This window comes from Thermobia domestica, chromosome 1 (assembly GCF_964235325.1).
Source record: "Thermobia domestica chromosome 1, izTheDome1.hap1.1, whole genome shotgun sequence".
In the NCBI taxonomy this organism is placed as follows: Eukaryota; Metazoa; Arthropoda; class Insecta; order Zygentoma; family Lepismatidae; genus Thermobia; species Thermobia domestica.
Window position 1 is genome coordinate 145,416,150 of NC_137454.1, and position 12,228 is coordinate 145,428,377.

Sequence of the window (12,228 nt, forward strand, 5' to 3'; positions counted from 1 at the left end):
TTCTGGACAGAGTGTTGACATGTGATGAGAAGTCGGTCCTGTATGAAGCTTCACAGCGCCGTCATCATTGGTCAGCATCCCATTAACCGGTTCCAAAACAGCCGAAACCAGCACTGCATCAGAAAAAGGTCCTCCTCTGTGTTTGGTGGACTGCTCGCGGCATCGTGCATCGAGAACTGCTACCAGCTGGTCAGAGCATCAATGCAACTGTATACTGTCAGCAGTTTAGAAATGTTCAAGAAAAACTCAAAACTCTGGAGCCAGCATGTAATATGCCATTACAGTCTAATGTGATGATGTTTTTAATAGGAGGGTGCCCGAAATTTTTTGCACCGACTGTACTTGACGTTTAACAAAAAATTTCTGGCTGTTCATATAATTCGTAATTTTGTTTGTTATTCTATTTCAAATGAACATGGAAAGCTGTAAAATATTCATTAGGAATTATAGTTTTGGGAATCAATATCTTTATTTATATATTAAATTAGTTATAAGTCTTGTATATGGATATGTAAATGGATTATTACAATTCTTACGGTGTCAGTGCGATCTGAAAATATAGGTCCACCATTGGAAGGAACTTTTCCAATAAATAACCAATCTAAAATTCGACAGAATTTTCAGGACCACCCTTCACCTCTCTTTTAGATATCTAGGTCCTTCTGAAATCTAGTTTAATCCAGATTTTACCAAATTTTATTCGCTTCAAAGCCCCACCGCCAAAAAAGCTCTGATTTGATTGGTGCAATTACTGACGCGATATATCAAAGCGCCAACATCTTGTCTTCTTTTGTTAAAACCGGCGGAGTAAGGTCTATAATTTCTGATGGTGACGATTTAGGCAGATTCTACAAAAAATATGCAGATTTTCAGGTAAATACGTAATACAAGTGAAAAAGAACATGGCTGGAAGTTGCCAATAGTTGAGAACAGAGAATTTATCAGTTTTAAAACCCATAGAAGTTAGTTGATATACGAACATCAATTTCTGTGACGCCATATTTGGCAACATGAATCGTGATGGATAGAATTCAGGATAGTGTGTGCATTTAATCTCCTTTCCCAAACTCAGTTTGCAGTTCAGTGAATCGAATAGTTAAATTTCCCTCCTGAATCAGTGTAGGTTCGGTCAGACCTGTCCGTTCAGTAATCTGTCTGTGTAGTTAGTACGTGATTTTATATATATATATATATATATATATATATATATATATATATATATATATATATATATATATATATATATATATATATATATATATATATATATATATATATATATATATATATATATATATGGCGGTATTTTTAGGTCTGTTTGTAGTGTTAGTAACCATCAGCATGTACGTGTAAATTAAGCAGAAGGGCTCCTGTCTACTCCCAACTTGGGGGTACGGCTTCCAGCAGGGATGGTTTGAACGTATAGTTATCATAAGGTTCTTTTCCCTTCAGGAAAGGGGCCTATATTTTTCCAATAAATAGTTTGGGTATTAACTAAACAGTTTAAGAATGTGATTTAGTGAATACAAGGGCCAATTGGCCCTGTTCCTTTCTTTACCTTTCCTTTCGAGCCGATTTAAAATGGTAAAATCTGAATGTTGTTTGTGTATATTTATTAGTATAACATGTATTAATGTAGTGTGTAGTACGGATGTGGCATGTATGTGTTCGTAATGTAGTATCAGTAGTAGTGACTGTAGTTAAGTGATGAAAGAGTGTGTGAAATAATGAAGTATGGACAGTGTATCATTCGTATTCGATCAATATTTAAACGCAACATATCGATCTATAGTAATATCAGAAAATGAGAGTGTCATAGTATCAAAATATCCGTGTACAAGGTCACATTCAGTGGTTCAAGGGTTGATCATATCGTCGCTAGCCCCTAGTGTCAAAATTCAGTACTAACCGTCATTCTTATGTCGATGCTTTTAGTGATTTAGTTTCCATGGAATTGACCTTTCTTTTCGAAATAAAACCTAGTAAATATAATTCCCAGCCCAAATGCATATACCGTTAGGTTAAGTGATCCAAAACTAATGTTTCCTGAAAATTACATTCTACTTAGTCTAGAAATCGAAATATTTAATTAAATAAACAATACGTAATTTCTTAACAGAAGTCGGGCGATATGATGCTAGTTCTTCGCTTTGAAATTAGATTAAATGTTCATTCTTTTTTTTTTTTTTTTTTGTGGCTGCAGAATAATTTCATTGTTGTCAGAATTTCATAAACATTAAATAATATCGTGGAGAACTGTACTTTCTGTGAACATATATATATATATATATATATATATATATATATATATATATATATATATATATATTTTACATGAAGCTACGAAGTATAACATAGTATTGTTTGCGTGGTAAGGGAGTCTTGAGTTCGAGGGATGTTTTGTGTCGTGGCCAGAACATGAAATGTTGGCAATGATTTATAGATTTAGAAGTATATGACGAAGTGTGCATATAGTCTGGGTGTAGTTAAAGAAATAGGGTGTTTATGAAATACGACGTCGTAATAAATGAATAAAATGATAGTATGAATATATATTGTGAAACGAAATGAATGAGAGGACACCCATATACATATATAGGTATAGATATATATAAGCCCAGTTATGATTAGTCACGTTTCGGTAAAAGAATATATATATATTTAAGTATTATGTGTAGCTATCCACATCTCGGGTTCTGGCCCCTACACCGGAGCATCCTGCGAACATGTGAGTGAGATATTGCCGGATTATGTTAGTGCTTAATAGCTTAATTTGTGATTGCAGTCGTATTCGTTTAATAATATTTGTAGCATCATATAATCGCTGACTGGACATATTTAATAATCAATTATGTAAACACAATAGCTGTTACATAACGGGGCTGTAGTGAATTATATTTTTCGGTCGGTTTTAAAATAGAATACCCTGCTCCGTGAGATTTTTTTTTTCTTCACGTTACCTACTCGGGCTAGCTCACAATATTCATGGAGGCGACAGCGCTGACAGGGTTACAGAATCAAAACAATTAGTTATTGAAATTTATTTTCGCGTACCCGGATGTCGACCCCTAGTCCCTTTAAGTATTTTCATTTCTTTTCTTAGTTTAATTAGACGAGGGAAATTAACGACATCCCAGACTGTGGCGTGTCTGCGCAGGGTAGCTATCGGTGATGTTTCGGTAATTGAAATCACCGATCCAAAATTCAGTTTATTTAATTTTTTTTATTTTGGCAAATCACTAATTAGGGATATCTTAGCTATTACTTTTACTCTAGTTTCTTTACTGTCCTTGAACCTTCTTAGTTCTTCTGAGGGGTCGTGGGGACGCAGTTACCTGGTCCCTTCCCCCTCTCCTTTTATCCTGCTGGTCTGGGCCGGATACGGGGCTCGGATTTCAATCTTACAAGCAAACTCTTGTGGGATTGGGATCTGATGGACACAGAACTCGCATCCTTGGCAGCAGGACCTCCCTCCTAGCTTACGTATTTAAGTAAACCACCCTCTTTCGGCATATGTAAATATTTTTGGCTATGAGTTGTTATATATTTAAATTCGATCACTCTTCTGTGTAGTGGGTAGTACTTTAATCTTTCTCCTTTCGTTGGCGCCGCTTTCTCTCTCTTGTCTCTTCCTTCTTACTTCGAGATTTTTTTTAAATTTTCAACCTTTCCCCCCCAGATTTTGAACTTGTCGCTTACAATTTATTTAACGTACAACTCTGATCTGAAATTACCAGCTGAGATGTTGCAAGACACAATTCATGGATAGAGTAGATAATGATTGGGTCCTCCATCACATTTTGACCTATTGCCAAAATGAATAACGACTTTATATTTGACGACACTTCAATTACGTTCTTTCACCGTCGTTCCTCTAAGTTTTTTTTTAATCCATTGGTCACTTTCCTTCCGTTTTGGTTTTCGTTTATCTTGTAGTTAACCTGGGCCCAGAAATTGTATTTTGGTTTATCTATTTATATCTTTAGGAATGTTCTGTGTTACGTGCCTGCCTCACAAAGTTTTCTTTTTTTTTACTATTCATGCACGAATTGACTATATGAAAGTTAAAATTTATAGACGCGCGGTATCAGGTAAAAAGATCATATTTTTAATATAATGTCGGAAGTCATTTGTTTTTCTTGTACAATGTTTGCAACCTTTTCTGAAATTATTGTTGGGGTTATTACTTTAAATGTGTGCGCATTTATTAAATATAAATATATATATAGAGAGAGAGATAAATGAATACGTCGAAATGTACATGTGCTTAGTATGTGAATATGATGTTAAAGTAAAGTATGATATTAAATGTATTATATGAATATATGTAAGAGCGCTCGTGTCTGTCCCCCCCAAACGTGTATTGGTTGCTATAGTTTTCAAGTAAGTTTCCGACGAATATAAGAATATAGATTTTTGTCAAGAATACCGCCGTGCACTCAAATAATTTTCCTTTCTTCTGAATAGATGTAAATCATAACCTATGTAATTATTTAATGGCATGTATTAAGAAGTAACGGCAGGTCTAAATGTAACCCACATCATAATGAATATTATCCCTGAACTACCAACCTAAAACCATTGTGGAAAGTGTACCTTTAATCCCTCTCACCTGCATATGTATCCTGTGACTTGACCAGTGTTTTTTTTTTATCCTCAATGTAAATCATCATACTCCTTACACCTGTGGAAGATCGTCTTAGATTCGAACCATATATACATATATACAAGTGATCTTAAGGAAAGATTCCATGACGTGTCCCAGTGTTGAACAAATAACTTGAAATTATCCAATTAATAAATTTGGAAATGGACTGACTAAGAGGAGAAACATCCTCTGGCGGAAAGTGAATTTTCAAAATCCCTAGATGGGTATAAAAGTCGCAGTATGCGAGTGCAGATATAAACTGCTAATAGTCACAAACTAAATATAGTTGATGAAGGGTTTTTATAAACCAATAGTTATATATATATATATAGATATATATATAAACACAAACTAAGTTAAATGGAGCGAAATATTTTGGACGCTACGAGTAGTGCGCGATTTGTGATTTGAACGCTCGGAATTATTAATATTTTATTGCTCAATGTGAAGTAAAGACTCATAAGTTACACCCAAGAGTTTTTTTCTTTTCTTTTTCTTTGTCCATTTTTTTTGTAAAACAAGTGTCTTCTTTGCGTATGTCGCAAATCACAATTTCGCTTTAGCATGCCTAAGATATAATATATGTAATAATTCTTTTTCTTTCCATTTGTCAATATGATCAAATGTATAAAGACTTACTAAAGTATAATTCTATGTATTCTATTGATATATAACCAAGAACTTGTGCTTCTAATATTTTTCTTATATAATTATTTTTTTTCTTTTCACTATGAATGTAATAAACTATTTGTACCTTTGTAGTTAGTTGGTTTCCTTTAAACATATATACACTGTCCTGAGTGAGTGAGCGAGTGAATGCATGATAGATTTAATTTAAGTAATGTTAGTAATATCATTTGTCATATTAACGTTTATAATATATGTGTCATATTTTACTATATGTGGTAAGGTAAATAATCTAGGTCATGAAGGACCGCTACTAACGGTTTAAATCGGCTCTAGGAGTGAGACGAAAATAGCAGGATGAGCCTAAATAAGACATCTTTCTTCCAGGAAGTTGAAACCCTTATTGATACGATACATAAATTTATATTGAGTTTATAACTTTGATTTTTTTTTTTGGCTAATTCATATGTGTGGTCGATCCTAGAGATACTGGATGGTTATCAATCATCGTTCGGATTAACTTTACAAAGAATAATTTCGATTTTCTCCTTTCCAGGTCTAGGTCTGGGCAACCCCACGAACGTGGTGCCTGGAGCTAGGTCGGGGTGGTATGGAGGAACATGTGTCTATTCCGAAGCATTCTAAAATTGATTAGTCGTTAATAACATTTAAAATGATTCATCTTTCAACGACTTTCTAGACTTCTTACTATATTCCCGGAATTATCCAGTAATCTATTTCTTATTGAAATATTCTATTTGTTTCCTTTCTTTTTCCTCCCTTCTCCTACCTCCTTCTTTTACCCTTCTACTTTCTTCTCTTTCTTTTTCTATTTCTGAATGAAAGAAAACGGAGTCATGACTGAGAGTAGTCGCTATTGGCGCGGTCAATAAGTTGTTTCGATGAGTTTCTTCGGAAGTCCGATATGGGATAATTAACCATGAGATGAGTATGCATTGAGAGACGAACAATAACAAGAAAGTTTATTGAATTTTACTTTATTGGAAAATAATCATGATTTCAATTAGTAGGTGATGTTTCGTAATCGCCCTCGTTACAAGTTAATTTCAGCGACTCCTCTACTCTACATGCAGTTCCACTTTTTCTTCGTTTACTACTATTTTTTTCGTTTTCTTTCAAGCACTTCTGAATCGCAAAGGGGTCCTCCTGTTGCGGGACAACGCTAAGCCCCACGTGGCTAGGATGACCCGGGACACCATTCTATGCCTTGGATGGGAAACACTGTTGCATCCGCCATACTCCCCGGACATTGCACCCTCCCATTATTATCTGTTCGATTCCTTGGACGATCACCTTAGAGGACGCCAGTTCAAATCCCTACTAGAGGTGTAAAATGCGCTTGATACCTTGTTCGCTTCACGGCCCACCAAGTTCTACCGCGATGGAATCCATGGTCTTCCAGAACGTTGTCAGAAGGTCGTCGATGCTGATGAAGACTAGTTTTTGATCTTCCAGGTACGTCTTGGGCGACATATCGATGTTCGAAGGTGTTGGGTGAAAAAGCGAAAGAACTTTTTAGGTTACCTTTATAGTAGTTACACAAAAATTAAAGTTTATGAGTTTGGTCTGAATCTAATTAACCATATTGTTACTGTTGCCTTGTTAGTGTCATAATGAAAAAACTTGATTAAGATTTAGTCCAGTGTAATATAATATTAATTTGCAGCGTGATAGGCTACAAAAATAAGTGTTTTTTTTTCTGGAATTTCTCGTAAACTACTCATAAAGATTTCCATTCAATGAGATCCACCGATTGGTATGTATCTCAACATTGGACATTTTTCCTGTCACACGCTAATATCATCGAAGAAATATCATTATTTAGACAGTCAATATTTTAATGTTGGTATCAAAGCCTTTATATTTATAATAAAATATTCTAATAAAAGTTTCAAGGTCCAATCCAGAGGAAATGACCCACAAGTCTTAGTTCATTGAACGACACAGCTTTTTTTATAGTTGAATCAGCAGGAAAAGAAAATCTTTAGTCGACATTTTTTTCTTCTTTCATGTGAAAGAAACCCATGAAACAGAAGTCATGGCTAAATATATCTCATGACTAGATTTTAAAAAAATGGGAAGCACTTTTACTCTAAAGTTAGAATGTGATTCGTGACTACATTACGTACACTCAGATACAGAAGTGTGCTCGTTTTGTGCTACAATAAAATTCTTTTTCCTTTGTTACTTGTCAACAGTTTCCTGTTATTGACCTCGCTTATTTGAATACCATGAAGTGCCAGGAATGTTTTCTTTTCGAGTGTACACACACACACACACACACACACACACACATATATATATATATATATATATATATATATATATATATATATATATATATATATATATATATATATATATATATATATACTATTAGAATACTTACTGAAGTGTATTGCTTTCTTCAATATAACAATTATGGTGCGGTATATATAATTAACCCTCGGAAAGCTGAGATCGGGTCAAAATGATCCGAATACTCAGAAATGTTCCTTTTTCGTATTTCATTTGACTTTTCTTTTCTTAAAAAATCAATAAGAGAACAACACGAGCTCGTATTTATCGTACGTAGGATAACTAGTCGTCCCGTTTTTAACGGGATTATCCTTTAAGTCGTTCATTGTTGTGAGAAAAATGCAAACAGGGCATACAATGTTCCTTTTTAAAATAGTGTTCCATTCTTACGTAGTATAATTTTAAGTGTTTTTGAACGCCATAATAGAGTCTTTGCTTGGAAAACAATATGTACTTTTCGAACAGATGACTACGAATTAAGCCCCACTGATATGAATAAACATAACAATGACTTTACCTTTAGGTGGATTGTTAAAATACGCCAGTTTGCTGACTTTTTTTTTTTTAATTCTCTAAATCTGGTCATGCTAATTGGTACGTTCGACAGACAGGTGAACTCATATGATCATCATGAAATTTAGTCTAGTAGTGAACTTTGACTTGTTTAGCCTTTTAAGTTATTTGTAACCGTTTGGATACATAGTGTTCGTAGTCTTCTATTACTTTAACGAAACATTTGATTAACGTTCTTGCACAGCGTGTCCATCAAACATCAGCAGGAAGTGTGTCCAAATGGACACAATGTGCAAGAACGTCAATCAAATGTTTCATTAAAGTAATAGAAGCCTATGAAAACTATGTATCCAAATGGTAACAAATGACTTAAAGGGATAATGCATGCATTATGTATTCTTTTGTGCAGTACTTTGGTTCGCATCAAGGTTAGGGTTTTGACTTAGTGCTAGTCAAATTTTCATCCTTCACTTCCGTAAAAAGAAAATCTGTAAACATCTTCAGATAAACTCATCCGATCTTTCACAAAACTTAGCATAGTAGACTCACTCATGTTTAGCATTTTGTTCAGCCAAATAAGATCTATTGACTACCAGTCAGTCTCATCTTTGAACATTTTTTTCTTTAAATACTAATCATATTGTAGAATTTCCTTCCCTAATTCTTCACAGATTTTCCCTCAATTAAAATAATATTTGTATTTATTTTGTAATAAAGAGTACGAAATAAATAATTTTTAATAAACAGTAGAATTAAAATACAAACATTATTTAAAAAGTAATTAACAAGAAACACAGACAGCATGATAAGTCATCAATTGCCGTTGAGTTCATTTTTCTAGTCGCTGTCATAACCTAGATTTTTGGGTAATTCAAATTCTGGTCACACTGTAATTTCTATGGATGGCAACACTGAAAATTGTTCCGATTCGTATTTTCGGGCGTAGAATAACGTTATCTATTATTGAGGTAAGTTACATTTCATTATTTCTTTTCACTTACGAAAAACTGGCAAAAGAAAAATTGTTAGCTTTTGAAAAATATTTAGTAGTCTGCGCCCTTAATCATCCGTCTCCCTTAGCTCTTAAGGCATAAACGTGGGACGTTAAGCTGAAAATTTTTTATTTCATTTCATTTTAAAAACAGGTACAGAAAGTCTTAATTTCCACAAAAGCCAAGTAAATACAATATTTGTTAGTACTGACCAGCTTGAGCGACTCCTGCCTCGCCACCTTCTTCAGATGAGCAATCTCCGCTTCGTGCTTTTCATGTTGACTTCTGAGATCAGCTGCTTTCAGTCTATCTGCCTCTGTCACCGCCTGAAATAAGAAAATAATATTAAATTTACTATACCTTTCGTGATATTTTAATATTTCTAATTACTTTAACATATCATTTTCATATGGTTATGCAACAAATAAACTTTTTTATTCAAGTATATACTTCCGCTCAGTATTCATAGTTATACAAGAAGCCCGATTCAATTAATCTTAAGATGTTATTTTACCGCCAACAAAGTTCTTTCGTCTGTAACTTTAACAGAAGTGCGTTAATTTGACTATTGCACTATATAATGGAGGAAGAATTTAACTTCTTGTATGTCGTCAAGAACTGTAATAAAAATTGATTATCGTTTCGAAGTTGTGGACAAAATAAAACACTGTGTGGCTGAGGTCGGATCATATTACCTTTACCTAAGATTCAATCAGACTCGTAGCCAGCCTGATTTCTTAGGGGGGAGGGGGCAGAAAGGAATACTGAGGGGGCAATGACAAAGACATCAAAGAACACCATAAAAGTGTGAATTTATTTACTATTTACAGAATTTGTAACAGATATAGCTTCTTTTATACATAATATCCTATATTGACAATATTACAGTACACAAAATTCAATATTAAGAACATTGATCATTTTACAACTGAGGTGCTTGGGGCAATATAATGCTATGGTAAACGTAGATGAGGAACGTCATTGTATGTCGCATTTACACTAGACAAAAGTTGATTAAGTGAACGTTAGAGTGGGTACACGTCCCATTAATCAGGATTGTTCCATTAGCAGAAAACAAAATATTATAAACATAATATTTTGACATAGATTTTTTGTCACAACGAAACACTCCAATTAGCTTTTACTGTATAATGACTTAATTATACATGTATGTTCATTAAAACTGATTTATTATGTTTCTATCTACATAAAAATTCTATTTTGTTTCACATTTTCATTTTGTAGTAGGCCAACTTGTTTGGTTGGTTGTTAAGATTTAGCATCTTTTTTTCAGCACCGAGGCTATAAAAACGCGACGTTTACAGTTTAAAGTGGAATACGAACCACGTCATTGCTCTCGAATTTCAAGAATTTCACTGGTATCAAATCCGAGATCACGTTCAAACATACGCGCTTTATTCAGTAGACCAGCGCCGGTAAGGACTATTTTGTAGTGCTATTTTACAAATTATTAATTTCTCATAAACTTTTACTACAGCTTTCTTTGTATTAACGCATAAAAGTGATGAGATAAAAATACTGACACGGGAGAGTCCCACAAGTTGTCGCTAAAATCTGATTGCCACATAGCACATCTGATAGAGCATCATGAGAAATGAACATGAGCAAAATTTAAGGTGTTACGGGGATTCAAAATTTGAATATCCAAAGAATTATATCATGGAATTATGTAGGTTTAAAGTTAATATCTTGAAAACCGTTAAAGCAATCAAAACAAAAGTTGCACAATATAATGAGAACAAAATACCGTATCGAAACCCATAATTAGTGTTGTTATAGGTGAAGCAGTGTTGCCAAATCAGCATAAAAATATTTTATTATAAATAGCACGATACACAAATTTGCACAGATTTAAAATGCATTATTATCACTAAACATAACAGTGAAGTGTAGTAGTACAGTGTTGCACACTATTCAAGCTACATGTGCTGAAAATGTACAATGGAGAAGTCTGATATGTGGCAACAGATGGTAATAAAAAAATCTGGGCCTCATACTATGAATTTAGTTCAAATGCATAACACAGGAAGTGCAACATAGCAAAATATCAGCAATGTCACAAAATATTGATGCATTTGAAAAACGAAATTGAGTGATGCCATTTTTCGTCCTGTGTCAGCTTCGAAGCTATATAGGAGTGCAAAGTGAGATCCGAATCACTATGAAAGAGAAAGATAACAATGAAATGTAAGGAGAAAAGAACAACAAAAACATGTCTGAGGCGGGATTGGAACTCGCGATGCCTAATATGTCGGTTACCTACCCTTCTAGACCACACTCCTATCCGGTCCTCTAAAAACGAAATGAAGTAGTTATAAAAATAATTATATTTCCAATGTGAATATGGTAATATTACAGTGTACAAACATAATCATATGGTATGTGGAAGAGGAAGTAAAACAATATGTCACTTAACACGAAAGACACAAACCAAGAAAGTACTCTTCCAAATATTGATAAGATAACCTGGAGAACCAGTTTACAGAATTAGAAAACACGTATTTCTTTCCTCGCGTGTATCATTTTGTTTTCGCGAGTTGTCTGCTTATTCATTGGAGCTACAGAAGTATATTGCAAAATCCTAACTTTTTCTAATGCATTCCTTTATTACCCTTTGTTCCCACACTTCTCAACTGTACATTTTCAGCTCTTCAATAGTGTGCAACACTGTACCACTACACTTCAGTGTTATGTTTAGTGATAATAGTGCATTTCAATTTTTTGTAAACTTGTATATGGTGCTATTTATGATAAAATATTTTATGCTGAGTTGGCAACACTGCTTCACATGTGGCAACACTGTTTATGGTTTTTGTTCTCATTAAATTGTGCAACTTTTGTTTTGATTGCTTTAACGGTTTTCAAGATATTTACTTTAAACGTACATAATTCTTTGTTATAATTTTTTGGATGTTCAAATTTTGAATCCCCGTAGCTCCTATCCTTCTGGTCCGTAGCACCTTAAATTTTGCTTATGTTCATTTCTCATGATGCTCTATCAGATGTGCTATGTGGCAATCAAATTTTAGCGACAACTTGTGGGACCCTCCCGTGTGAGTTCACAGCACTTGGCATGTATTAATAGAGAAAACTTAAAAGAGAATATTA

General features: G+C 34.0%; 1 protein-coding gene across 7 annotated transcripts in view; it reads right to left on the reverse strand.

Annotated features, from left to right (window-relative positions):
* Positions 1-12,228, reverse strand: part of LOC145689749 (uncharacterized) — a 506,237-nt gene that overhangs the window by 365,214 nt on the left and 128,795 nt on the right. For all 7 annotated transcript variants that reach the window (XM_081763962.1, XM_081763950.1, XM_081763957.1 and 4 more), the window contains exon 4: positions 9,312-9,425. In XM_081763962.1, coding sequence (XP_081620088.1) covers positions 9,312-9,425 — 114 coding nt within the window. The remainder of the gene's footprint in view (positions 1-9,311; positions 9,426-12,228) is intronic.